Below are 11,921 nucleotides of genomic sequence, written 5' to 3'. Positions count from 1 at the left end.
GAAGACTGAGGCCAAGAGGGACAGAGGCGAGACATGAACCCAGGCAGTCCAGATACGTGGCTCACTTCCTTGATCTTGGAAACTAAGCAGGGTCAGGCCTGGTTAGGACTTGGATGGGAGACCGCCTGGGAATGCCGGCTGCTGTAGGCTTAGACCAGAGTCTTTCCAGACTGAAGGTTGCCAACCAACCTGCTACACCAGGACTTTTGCCCCTGCTTGGACTCCTGCTCACAGCCCAGCCTACCTATCTGCATTCAATGCTTTCTCACTGGCTTCTTTTCAAGCAACCCCTTGGACTCCGGATGCAATCGGATTTCACTTGCTGGGAGAAGCTGGATAAGGCCAGGAGGTGCTCCGCCTTCCCCCTTTGGCACAGAATAAACTGCCTACTGCAGGTTGTTTTTTATGAGAGGAGGAAAGCACAAAGGGTGGGGCTGAGCAAACAAAGGGTGATGCTTTCCTTCTGAGTAAGCCCCATGAAAACCCAACCTTGTACCAAAGGCAGGCTGGTGACTTCATCAGTTGTGGAGCAGAAGCAGGAGCTGCTTCTCTTCCTCTAGCGTGCTACAGTGGAACCAGGCCTGATTGGACAGGCCTCTGGAGGAGGAGGCCGCTGGAGGCTTGAGCAAGCAGAAGATCAGGAACTTGGCATCCACCAGTAAGTTCCACACAGGAAATTCTCTTCCAGGGTGCGTGCAGTGAGAAGAGAAGCGGAGCTGCCGTCCTCCAGCTGGCTAAAAATAACACTGACCTCGCTGCAAAGCCTCACGCTTTCTGGAACTGCAGGTGAGCTAACTTTTCCATTCTGTCAGGCAAAGCGAAGGCCTGCCTTGTGCCCTGAGAGGTGACATCTCAGTGGCACAGAAATTGCTGGGGGGTGTTGTCACATCACTCACCACTTTATCACTAGTTGGTCGGTTTGGGCTTCTTCAGCCGGCTTTGAAAATGTGTGCTGTGTAACTCAAAAGCCTGCACGCACTCACAGGGTCAGCAGGCACTGGTGCAGGGAAAGCTCTCGGGCTGACCGATGGCCAACTCCTATCCAGCTTTCCAGCACTGATGAAGTGGTTCCAGGGGGGCATCCTGCCATGGGGAGGCAGTCATGGAGGTCTCCACAACTTACAGAATGTTTGCAGCCTTACCTTGGGGCTACATTGTGGCTGCATTAGAGCTGGGAAGTTGGATAGGACTGGACTCTGAGACAACGTATCTCTTGCTGATGAGGAAGAGGGTAATGCACCTGTGGTTGGGAATGTCCCTGTTCTCCCCTGCCCTGGCTGGCAGAGGCAAGGTGCAGGTTCAAGGCACTGAAATTAGGCAAGCCTCCCTACTCCGACTGCTGTGTGATCCAGGGCTGTTGGTTCTGCTCTATGCAACACTGAAGGGAGGAATATACATGACTGACGCCACTCCTTGTATTTTGGTGAGTGCAGATTATGTCCCTTGCTCAGAACAAAGCCACAGCTCTTTTAGGCTGCAATTAGATACACATTTTCTTGAGAGCAAGTCTGTTGACCACAGACTTACTTCTGAGTAAACCTGTAGAGCAGGGGTGTCAAACTCATTTCATATTGAGGGCCGAATGCCATTCATGATGACTGCTGAGGGCCGGAAGTGATGTTGTTAGGCAGGAAATGACAACTCATAACCCCACAAAAGCACCTTTTCTCACTTAGGAATTCATTAACCACAAATGACAGAAGAGAAAACACGTAAATCTTTATCATATTTCAAGAGATGGGAGAGCCCAATTTTTGTGGGGGCTGCCCTTTTAGCAGTAACACCTCAGCACTGCTCAGCAGCTGAGAGCCTGAGGGCCTGATAAAAAGCTTCCATGGGCCAAGTTCTTCCCTCAGGCCTTATGTTTGACACCCCAGCTGTATAGGATTGTAATGGTTTTTAACTACTTATTACCTTCCTATCCCATCTGTCCTTCCAAGGAGCTCAGGGTGTTGATTCTCACCCTCCATTGAGGACAACATAGAAGAACCCTGCATGGTAGGCTAGCCTGAAAGATGGCAACTGGCCCAAAGTCACCCAGAAAGTAGAGCAGGGACTTGACCTCAGGTGTCATTGGGGAACTTAACCACTACTCACAGGGACTCTCTATAGATTTCCAGTGCATGATTACCTCCAGTTTTAATTATATAGTCTTATCATTAGGGTCACCAGTTACAGGATTCCGAGCCAACAGGTCCACCACTGATATGGTATTCTCCCTTAGACAACTGCAGGAGAAATGCAGGGAACAACGACAGCCACTCTTTATAGCCTTCATAGATCTAACAAAGGTTTCGACCTGGTCAGCAGGGATGGCCTCTTCAAGATTCTCCCCAAGATCGGATGTCCACCCAGGCTCCTCAGCATCATCAGATCCTTCCACAAGGACATGAAGGGCACTGTTGTCTTCGATGGCTCCACATCAGACCCTTTTGACATCCGAAGCGGAGTGAAGCAGGGCTGTGTTCTTGCACCAACCTTGTTTGGGATTTTCTTCGCTGTCATGCTGAAGCAGGCCTTTGGAACTGCAACAGAAGGCATCTATCTCCGGACCAGATCAGACGGAAAGCTCTTCAACCTCTCCAGACTGAGAGCAAAGTCCAAAGTCCAGCTGAAATGTCTGCGTGACTTCCTCTTTGCCGACGATGCAGCTGTCACTGCCCACTCTGCCAAAGATCTCCAGCAGCTCATGGATCGTTTTAGCAAGGCCTGCCAAGATTTTGGACCGACAATCAGCCTGAAGAAAACACAGGTCATGGTTCAGGATGTGGACTCACCTCCCTGCATTACAATCTCTGCGCATGAACTGGAGGTTGTCCATGACTTTGTGTACCTTGGCTCAACGATCTCCGACACTCTTTCTCTCGATACCGAGCTAAACAAACGCATCGGTAAAGCAGCTACTACGTTTTCCAGACTCCCAAAGAGAGTCTGGTCCAACAAGAAGCTGACGGAACATACCAAGATCCAGGTCTACAGAGCTTGCGTCCTGATTACACTTCTGTACTGCAGCGAGTCATGGACTCTCCGCTCACAACAGGAAAGGAAACTGAATGCTTTCCACATGCGCTGCCTCCGACGCATCCTCGGCATCACCTGGCAGGACAAAGTTCCAAACAACACAGTCCTGGAACGTGCTGGAATCCCTAGCATGTATGCACTGCTGAAACAGAGACGCCTGCGTTGGCTCGGTCATGTCGTGAGAATGGATGATGGCCGGATCCCAAAGGATCTCCTCTATGGAGAACTCGTGCAAGGAAAGCGCCCTACGGGTAGACCACAGCTGCAATACAAGGACATCTGCCAGAGGGATCTGAAGGCCTTGGGAGTGGACCTCAACAAGTGGGAAACCCTGGCCTCTGAGCGGTCCGCTTGGAGGCAGGCTGTGCAGCATGGCCTTTCCCAGTTTGAAGAGACACTTGGCCAACAGACTGAGGCAAAGAGGCAAAGAAGGAAGGCCCATAGCCAGGGAGACAGACCAGGGACATAAGAACATAAGAACATAAGAACAGCCCCACTGGATCAGGCCATAGGCCCATCTAGTCCAGCTTCCTGGATCTCACAGCGGCCCACCAAATGCCCCAGGGAGCACACCAGATAACAAGAGACCTCATCCTGGTGCTCTCCCCTACATCTGGCATTCTGACTTAACCCATTCCTAAAATCAGGAGGTTGCGCATACACATCATGGCTTGTACCCCATAATGGATTTTTCCTCCAGAAACTCGTCCAATCCCCTTTTAAAGGCGTCTAGGCTAGACGCCAGCACCACATCCTGTGGCAAGGAGTTCCACAGACCGACCACACGCTGAGTAAAGAAATATTTTCTTTTGTCTGTCCTAACCCGCCCAACACTCAATTTTAGTGGATGTCCCCTGGTTCTGGTATTATGTGAGAGTGTAAAGAGCATCTCCCTATCCACTCTGTCCATCCCCTGCATAATTTTGTATGTCTCAATCATGTCCCCCCTCAAGCGTCTCTTTTCTAGGCTGAAGAGGCCCAAACACCGTAGCCTTTCCTCATAAGGAAGGTGCCCCAGCCCCGTAATCATCTTAGTCGCTCTCTTTTGCACCTTTTCCATTTCCACTATGTCTTTTTTGAGATGTGGCGACCAGAACTGGACACAGTACTCCAGGTGTGGCCTTACCATCGATTTGTACAACGATTTGTACGACAGACTGCACTTGCTCCTGGTGTGGAAGGGATTGTCACTCCCGGATTGGCCTTTTCAGCCACACTAGACGCTGTGCCAGAACCACCTTTCAGAGCGCGATACCATAGTCTTTCGAGACTGAAAGTTGCCAATATAAACCAGTTACAGTGGAGGGCAGAGTGCTTATACCTTTAACCAATGTATACCCCTTATAAAACCCTTTGTAAACGCCTCCATGTTGAGTTGCACCTGCCAAAATTCCCTCTTCTATACAATGGTTAACCCATTATTGCCCAGCCCACAGGTGTACACATTTGGACCTCGTTGCGTATATGCAATGTTGGGCAGAAATGGCTTTAAAGATATAGGCATTGTGTCCCACTTTGTAATGGGTAACCCTACTTTTCATGGGAGAGGTCGGTGGGAGAAAGTGGGAGAATCAGTTTACTTATTTGGTTGGAAAGCATTCTGGTCCTTAGCAATCTATAAAAAACACTGTCTGTATAGTTTGCTGTGCTATATCATCATCATCTCTAGAAGGGCGCTCAGGAGCCCTCAGGGAACTTCCCTGAGGTGATGGCCCCAGCTGGCCTTATGATTGGGCTGACCTGTTTCTCCTTTCAGTATTCACATAAAGTGGCTGCAGTGAGGTCAGTTCTCCAATTCCCACAATAATATGTGATTTGCTTGCTTTTCTTCTGAAGCCCCTTCTTCAGGTAGCTGTGGGGAGAGAATTGCCACTGTCCCATCTCAGGACCCATTTCTTGTGAATCAGATGGGTCAGTCTGGTTACGGTGCAGTAAGTAGCCTGATGGTTTTTCTCTTTGTGAATCTGCAGGCAGCCGCCTTGCAAGGATGCCCGCACCAACCACAGATGCCTGGAACTACGTCCCTGAAGAAATTCTGGCCCACATATTCTATTACCTGCCTCTGAAGGACAGGCACACAGCCTTCCGCGTCTGCAGGCACTGGGCAGCAGCCGTTTCATCTGGTTCTGTCTGGCGTTTTACAGAAGTCAGGTGAGGAAGGGTGGCCTCTGCTGTGGGTGGTTGTGGAGTCAAGGCGGAAAACAAGGGAGCAGCACCACAAGCCAAAGCAAGGAGAGCAAAGGTTCTTGAGGGTGGGTGGGGGAGACTTTAATGAGAAAAAAGTCAATTGCAGTCCTGCCGTGTTTTAAGCCAAGTAACTTTCTTCAGGGGACTGAACACGAGACTAAAAATACACCCACCCAACAGTTCTGGTGCCTCCCACTCCAGTTCTTACCTTTGTGACTGGGAACGTCTGAGCAGTGGCCATTTGTACATTCCTCACTTGAAATAGGGGACACGTAATACACTCCCCAAATTGCTCAGGGATTTCAGCCTGAAACAGAAATTTGCTGCACGAGTGACCCCCCCCCCCCCCCGCCGTACCAATTCCTGTAAAATCGGTACGTAGTAAGAGGCCATTTGGGAGCATAGGATGATCCGCTTTGGTTTGGTGAATTTACAGTATTGGTATATTAAATGTTTTGGGTGATTACCAATAAGCAGCAACCTGAACTTCTGATCTAAGAGACATGCACTAGGACAAGCAGCAGCACACCTGCAGGTGTCCCATCCAAAATATTCCATCTAGTGCCCACTTTCTGGCTAATTAACACCTCCCCTTCTTCAAAAACGGCAACTGCTGTGTGCAAAAGAACTACAGAACACCCTTATCTGTTTGAGAGCAAGTAACAAGATTTATTGCTGCACACACACACCCTGGCAATTCTGCTGGTCCAGAGGCTTTCCCTTCCCCCAAAACTTCACTTAGTGCAAGTCCTCAGCAGCTTCAAACCACAGTCCAACTGAATCTTCCAGCCCAGTGGCCATCCAGCAGTATCCTTGGATGGGTCCAGCACAGCTCTGTCGGGCAGAATTTCAAGATCCCACTCTGTTTCGCCAGCAGAATCCCAGCATTCCCTTTCTCTGTGTCCTCTGCTCCTTCTGGGGCTGCTTTTGATTCTTGTAGGTCCCCGTTATCCAAAATGAGGCTCAGATGTGAGCCACCTCTTTAGTCCATGAAGAGACCCATCATCATAATAAAGGTGCAGCTGTGAGCTACCCCTTTTGGCCATGTCCATCAACCCAAATGAAGCTCAGGTGTCCATCAAGGTCTCCATTGGCCTTAATTGATTACAGCTGTGGACACTAGCCCTGCCCTTTACAGAGCTGTCAACCAGTTGTCAAACATCATCTGCTCGGTGATCTCCTGATTTTCCATTACAGCAGGTCACTAGAGGTTGATCTTTTTCTTTCTGTGCTGCATGTACGCTTATGCTATACAGCTTGTTGAAGCGGTACTGAAGGTAGGGGCCAAATTAGGTGTGCTTCGGGAGAGCACTATTAGAACTTCTTTTTCTTTACCTAAAAGGGACCGAGACCGGGAATGGGGGAGGGGGACTTCTGTTTGCCTTAACTCCAGCGATGTGGCACAACTTATTTTCTTTGTCTTAGTTTTGATGCAGAGGAAGAGGAGGGGACTCTGCAGAGTCTGCACCAGTTCCTGGGCCACATCAAGCACCTTAAGATCATGTTTGATCAGTCTGAGGAGGTCACCCGGAGGAACGTCACACAGATCTTAGACATGCTGGCTGAGCAGAACCACAGGTTGCAGGCGCTGTGCATTGGGTGCAGAGGGGAAAATCCGTACTTCTATTCTGGCCAAGACATCCTGCAGAGCATCAGGAACATCTGCCGGAGCAAGAACAAGATTGACCTTCAGCACATTGACTTCCGGCAAATGCCTTTCACTTTGGATGATGGGATTGTTCAGCTAATGGCAGCCAGCAGTCCGAACCTGCACACCTTGTTTATCAACAACCGCACGCTGGTCTGTAACGTCAAGCCAGAGACCATCAGAGATGTTCTGAAGTGCTGTCCAAAACTGTCTATCTTAGGAGTGTATTATGCCAGCCTGTCTGAGGATGTCTTTCTGGACCTGATGAAGCCAAACAGAGCACCTTTCCGCTGCTTGGACATTTTCTGCGAGCGTTTGGATAAGTACATCCCCGTCATCTCTGAAAACGTTTGGATTGGGGTGAGGGAGAAACACCCACAACTGCATGTGGAACTGGAGTTTGACCACACCGTCCCTGCATGGAAGATACCTCGGATCCTAAAGGGAAATATCCCCGTGACCACGCTGCAACTGAACACCTTTACGTATTTGGTGAACCAGATTAGGTTTGTTACATACAGCTACAGCAGGACCCTGGAGAGGCTGATCCTCCACACCACTCCATCCGATGACCTCAACTCTTCACTAATAGATCTGGCAAAGAGTTGCATGCATTTGAAAGAGATCCACTGTTACTGTGTAGTTAGCCAGGCGGTGGTAGATGCTTTCCTCTTGCATTGTACAGGTCTAAAGAGATGCACTCTCAAGACCACCAAAGAACGCCATCCTTGGCAACCAACCATTATCCAGTAGCTTGGAGTTTCAGCTAAGGGCATGTCTGCATGTACCTTTCTGGCGACCGTTTACTCCAGGAGTATCTTCACTTTTGCACTGGTTACACTGCCACCTTGTTTTACTCTTCACTGAATTTGTAGTGTGGACACTGCAGTGGAAATGCAGAACTACCATACTGCCCAAGTTACGCCTGGAGTAAACTGCCTCCGTTTCAGCATAGGTACAAACACATACTAAAGGTAGGTGGGGCTGGAGGAATGGGAGTCGGGTGGATACACTGATTTTAAATGCACAAGCCAAACAAATTTAAGTGCAGCCGAATGCTTGGTTCATCAGTTTGAATCACACACAAATCTTTCTCTCCTTTTGATACAGGTTGTTTATATAATTTAGAATTGCATATTTCATATTGTTTTTCTATTCTCCATATAAAATTGCAGCACTTTATAACTTTATAATTTTTGATCCATTCTCAGTTAAGGTTTGCATATCTTATTTGCAGTTCTGTTTTTCGTGCTGTTCATGTGTGTTGAAAAGCTTCAGCCAAAATATAGTTTAATTTACAACTTACATTTTCAGTTGTCATAAACCCTAAAGCAGTGTTTCTCAAACTGTGGGTCAGGACCCACTAGGTGGGTCGTGAACCAATTTCAGGTGGGTCCCCATTCATTTCAATATTTTAATAGACTGTTATCGTGGTAGGTGACTGCATTTGGGGAAATGTAACAGATCTGTACTTCTAACAATGATAGTCAGTTGGGCTTATTCCTGGGTAAGTGTGGACAGGATTGCAGCCTAGGGCGGTTAATAATTTTCCAGCTTGATGATGTCACTTCTGGTCATGACATCACTTCTGGTGGGTCCCAACAGATTCTCATTCTAAAAAGTGAGTCCTGGTGCTAAAAGTGTGAGAACCACTGCCCCAAGTTATGGAGGTAGGAGGAGGAAATGTGGAGTAAAGTTTGCTCCTCTGCAGTGAGCTAGCCCAGAGTTTTGATCATCTGTTAATTCAGTTACACGCCATGCTTCAAGAAGCCCTCTAACCAGCCACCTAATTGTTTTATTTATATATTGGTTTTGTTTCTACGTTCTCTTCCAGGCTGATGCCTCCCAGAGTGGTTGACTAATGACTTTTAAAAAGTAACAGTAACAAAATATTCAGGCTTTGTGGCTGCAGCTGCTGGTGGGTCTTAACTCTGCAGTAGGCTGCCATCCCTTCATCCTCAGGCAGCGGCCCTAAGTGGCAGGAAGGGCTGGGGGTTTGAGATGGCAACAGTCCTCGCCCAGCGCAAGTGCTGTGCTGGCTTCTGAGACAGACCTGATGGAAATGGCCCCCCAGGAAAATGCTGCTCTGCCCATTTCCATCCCTCTTCATGGCATGGCATATGTACCAGCCTCCACTGGACTCGACTCAGGGCCCAGTCCTATCCAATTTTCCAGTGCAGCCTTGCCAACGGTGTGTGTGCTGCATCCTTTGGTAGGAAGGCAGTCACTGAGGCCTCCTCAAGGTAAGGGAACATTTGTATCCTTACCTCGGGGCTGCATGGCAACTGCACCAGTGCTAGAAAGTTGGATAGGATTGGGCCCTCAGTCTGGTTGGCACAAATAATGTGAAAATGGGAATAGGAATCTGATACAATGTAAAATATCTAGAATGGGTGCCTTGGGGTGTGCTGGACTGGGTGCACTCCATAAGATTCCCTCCCCGGCCTATTTCATAGCATAGGAAGGGACCCACAAGGTCATCTAGTCCAACACCCTGCCTGTAGTAGAAAATTCTAGAACATCTCCAGCAAGTGCCTGTCGAGCCTTTGCTTGGAGTGTTCCAGTGAGGGGGAGTCCACCACCTTCCTCAGCAATCTGTTCCTCTGCCAAACCACCCTTACTGTGAGGAATTTCTTCCTGATGTCCAACTGGAATCTCTTCTCTTGCCGTTTGTACCAGCTGGATCTAGTTCTACTCTCAGAGGCAGCTGAGAACACATTTGTCCCTTCTTCTACATAAGAGCCCTTCAGGTGTTTGAAGAGCACTATCATATCCCCAGTCAGCCTTCTCTTCTCCAGGCTGAGCACACCAAGTTCCCTCAGCCTTTCCTCGTAGGACTTGTTCTCCAGTGAGAACAACAATTTGAAGTGCTGTTTAAATTCATTAATATAAAAAATTTTTTAATCAAATATATGAACAATTGTGTACAGGTGAAGACAACAAGGATCTACTTTATTCTGCAATGCAATGTTCCAATGGAGAAAAAATAAAGAACATTTTCTAATACATTTATCTTGGTCATCTCCTTGCTTAGGTCTTCTTTTGAAGTATATTGGTTTCATTAAAAATGCTATTGACCATATTTGCTTGAACCGGATTATCATTAGAGGAGCTCCTGGGGGTTGTCACTGGTCCACTCTACTGAGTTTAGCCCCTATCAAAGAACACATAATGAATTCAGTCTTCTTCTAAAGCAGTGGTTTCCCAAAGTGGGTGGTAATACCCCTAGAGGGCAATGCTATTAGCTAGGCGGCTCTAAGAGGCAAGGCGAGGTAGGTGGATGCTGGAGGTAGTGGGATTATGGCACCATGCCCTGTAAACTAGATCAATGTCCTGGAGCCTGTTTGGCCAGGGGAGCAGGCCTGTGTGATAGATAGGGAAGGAGGTCTGGTCTAGAGGGTAGAGCCTCAATTAGCTCGAAGATAACATCAGAAGGTCGCCAGTTTGAGGACACCGGCAACTCCCTGAAGGGCTGAGAATGGTGAGACCTTGAAACAGCTCACAAGCCGAGCTGAGTGATTCCACCTGCTCTTGGTGTGAGCAAGAAGCATCTTGGCTGCCCTCCATGTGAGAGATGGAGCTGCTTGTCAGCCTGCTGGGAGAACTGGAGGCCAGAAGTGAGACCAAACCAGGAAGATCCATTCTGAAATGTTGTTGGTTCTTGAAAAAGAGAACCTTTATGATTGTAAAAATCCCCTTGAGGGATTTAGAAACACCTGCCTTGAAACTGCCTTGAATAAAGTCAGAGGAGTAATCCAATGACCAGAAAGGTGGTATATAAATACCTAGTTATTATCATCATCATCACTGGTAAAGGTGATGGCTGGTGCTTCTACCTGCTTCTACCGGGATGTCAGACACGCAGCCCACGTGACTAAGGCACCAGATTTTTGTCCAAGCAGGATCTTTGCGCAGCAGTGTGACCGCACAGGCCTTGCGGTTCCCTCCTTTGCTCAGCTCTGCCCTTGCATGAGCAAGTCGCAATGTAACAGCACCCAGTTGGTGCACTGCCTTGTGGCAGGCCGACCTCAGCATTTCCAAGCTCCCTATTCAGTGCTCAGGCAACAACCTGCAAGTTGTTCCTTGCTACATTCCTGGACAGCAGCAGCAGCAGCTTGGGTCAGGGTTAGTGTTAACCTGGCAATGGCTTGCTCACTAGCATTGGAGGCAAGTAGGCGTTTTCTTACATCATGCTCCATAAACCGTAGTTGGTGGGGTGGGATTCAGAGGGTTGGGTTGCAGACCCTCTGTGAAGGAAGGGTCTATTTCTGCCCTGTGTTTCCTCCACCATCTCCCTGCCCCATCAGGATTTTCTTTCATTCTCCTTGGAGTGCTATTTAACCACAGATTTATTCTCCTCACCAGCCGCAGTGAGCAGGCTGGAAGCCTTTGTTGCTTGTAATTAGGGCTGTTCCTTCTGGGACATGCTGCTTAAATATTGCCCCTGGCAAATATTGTAGATACCTCTCCATGCTAATATCCTCTGGCTGATGTTTCATAGTAATTATAAGGTACTATGTAAAATTACTGTTATGTGGTGGGGGTTGCATTTGTTGTTTGGGAATGTCCCCAGAAGTGTGTACTAGGCATGCACCAACTTAACTTTTTGTGGGGTTTTCCTTTTTGGCTTCCCTTTCCTGAGATTGCTAACCAGCACTATGAGCAGTGCTTTCTTAACAAGTCCTTGTTGTATTTCCAACATTATATTTGGTGGAGCATGGCTTTAGTGTGGTCATCCTACTTTTCTCCAAGCAGTCAACTCCGGATTAGTGAATGCGGTGATTTGAGACTCCTACTAAGTGACTTTAAACCAGATGTTGGGAAACTGGTATCACTGCATCACATTAAGAACTGATAGCTAAGATTCTTGCTAAATGACTATCTAAGAACATAAGAACATAAGAACAGCCCCACTGGATCAGGCCATAGGCCCATCTAGTCCAGCTTCCTGTATCTCACAGCGGCCCAACAAATGCCCCAGGGAGCACACCAGATAACAAGAGACCTCATCCTGGTGCTCTCCCCTACATCTGGCATTCTGACTTAACCCATTCCTAAAATCAGG

General features: G+C 48.2%; 1 protein-coding gene across 1 annotated transcript; it reads left to right on the top strand.

Annotated features, from left to right (window-relative positions):
- Positions 1-139: 139 nt before the first annotated feature.
- Positions 140-9,858, top strand: LOC136660585 (F-box/LRR-repeat protein 8-like). The gene is made up of 3 exons (XM_066637866.1): positions 140-786; positions 4,992-5,172; positions 6,634-9,858. Exons 2-3 carry the CDS (start codon positions 5,009-5,011, stop codon positions 7,607-7,609), a joined length of 1,140 nt encoding a protein of 379 aa, XP_066493963.1. The 5' UTR covers positions 140-786; positions 4,992-5,008; the 3' UTR covers positions 7,610-9,858.
- The last annotated feature ends 2,063 nt before the right edge of the window (positions 9,859-11,921 follow it).

The sequence above is a fragment of the Tiliqua scincoides genome, chromosome 9, assembly GCF_035046505.1.
Source record: "Tiliqua scincoides isolate rTilSci1 chromosome 9, rTilSci1.hap2, whole genome shotgun sequence".
Classification (NCBI taxonomy): Eukaryota; Metazoa; Chordata; class Lepidosauria; order Squamata; family Scincidae; genus Tiliqua; species Tiliqua scincoides.
This window is presented reverse-complemented; position numbering and strand designations above follow the sequence as displayed.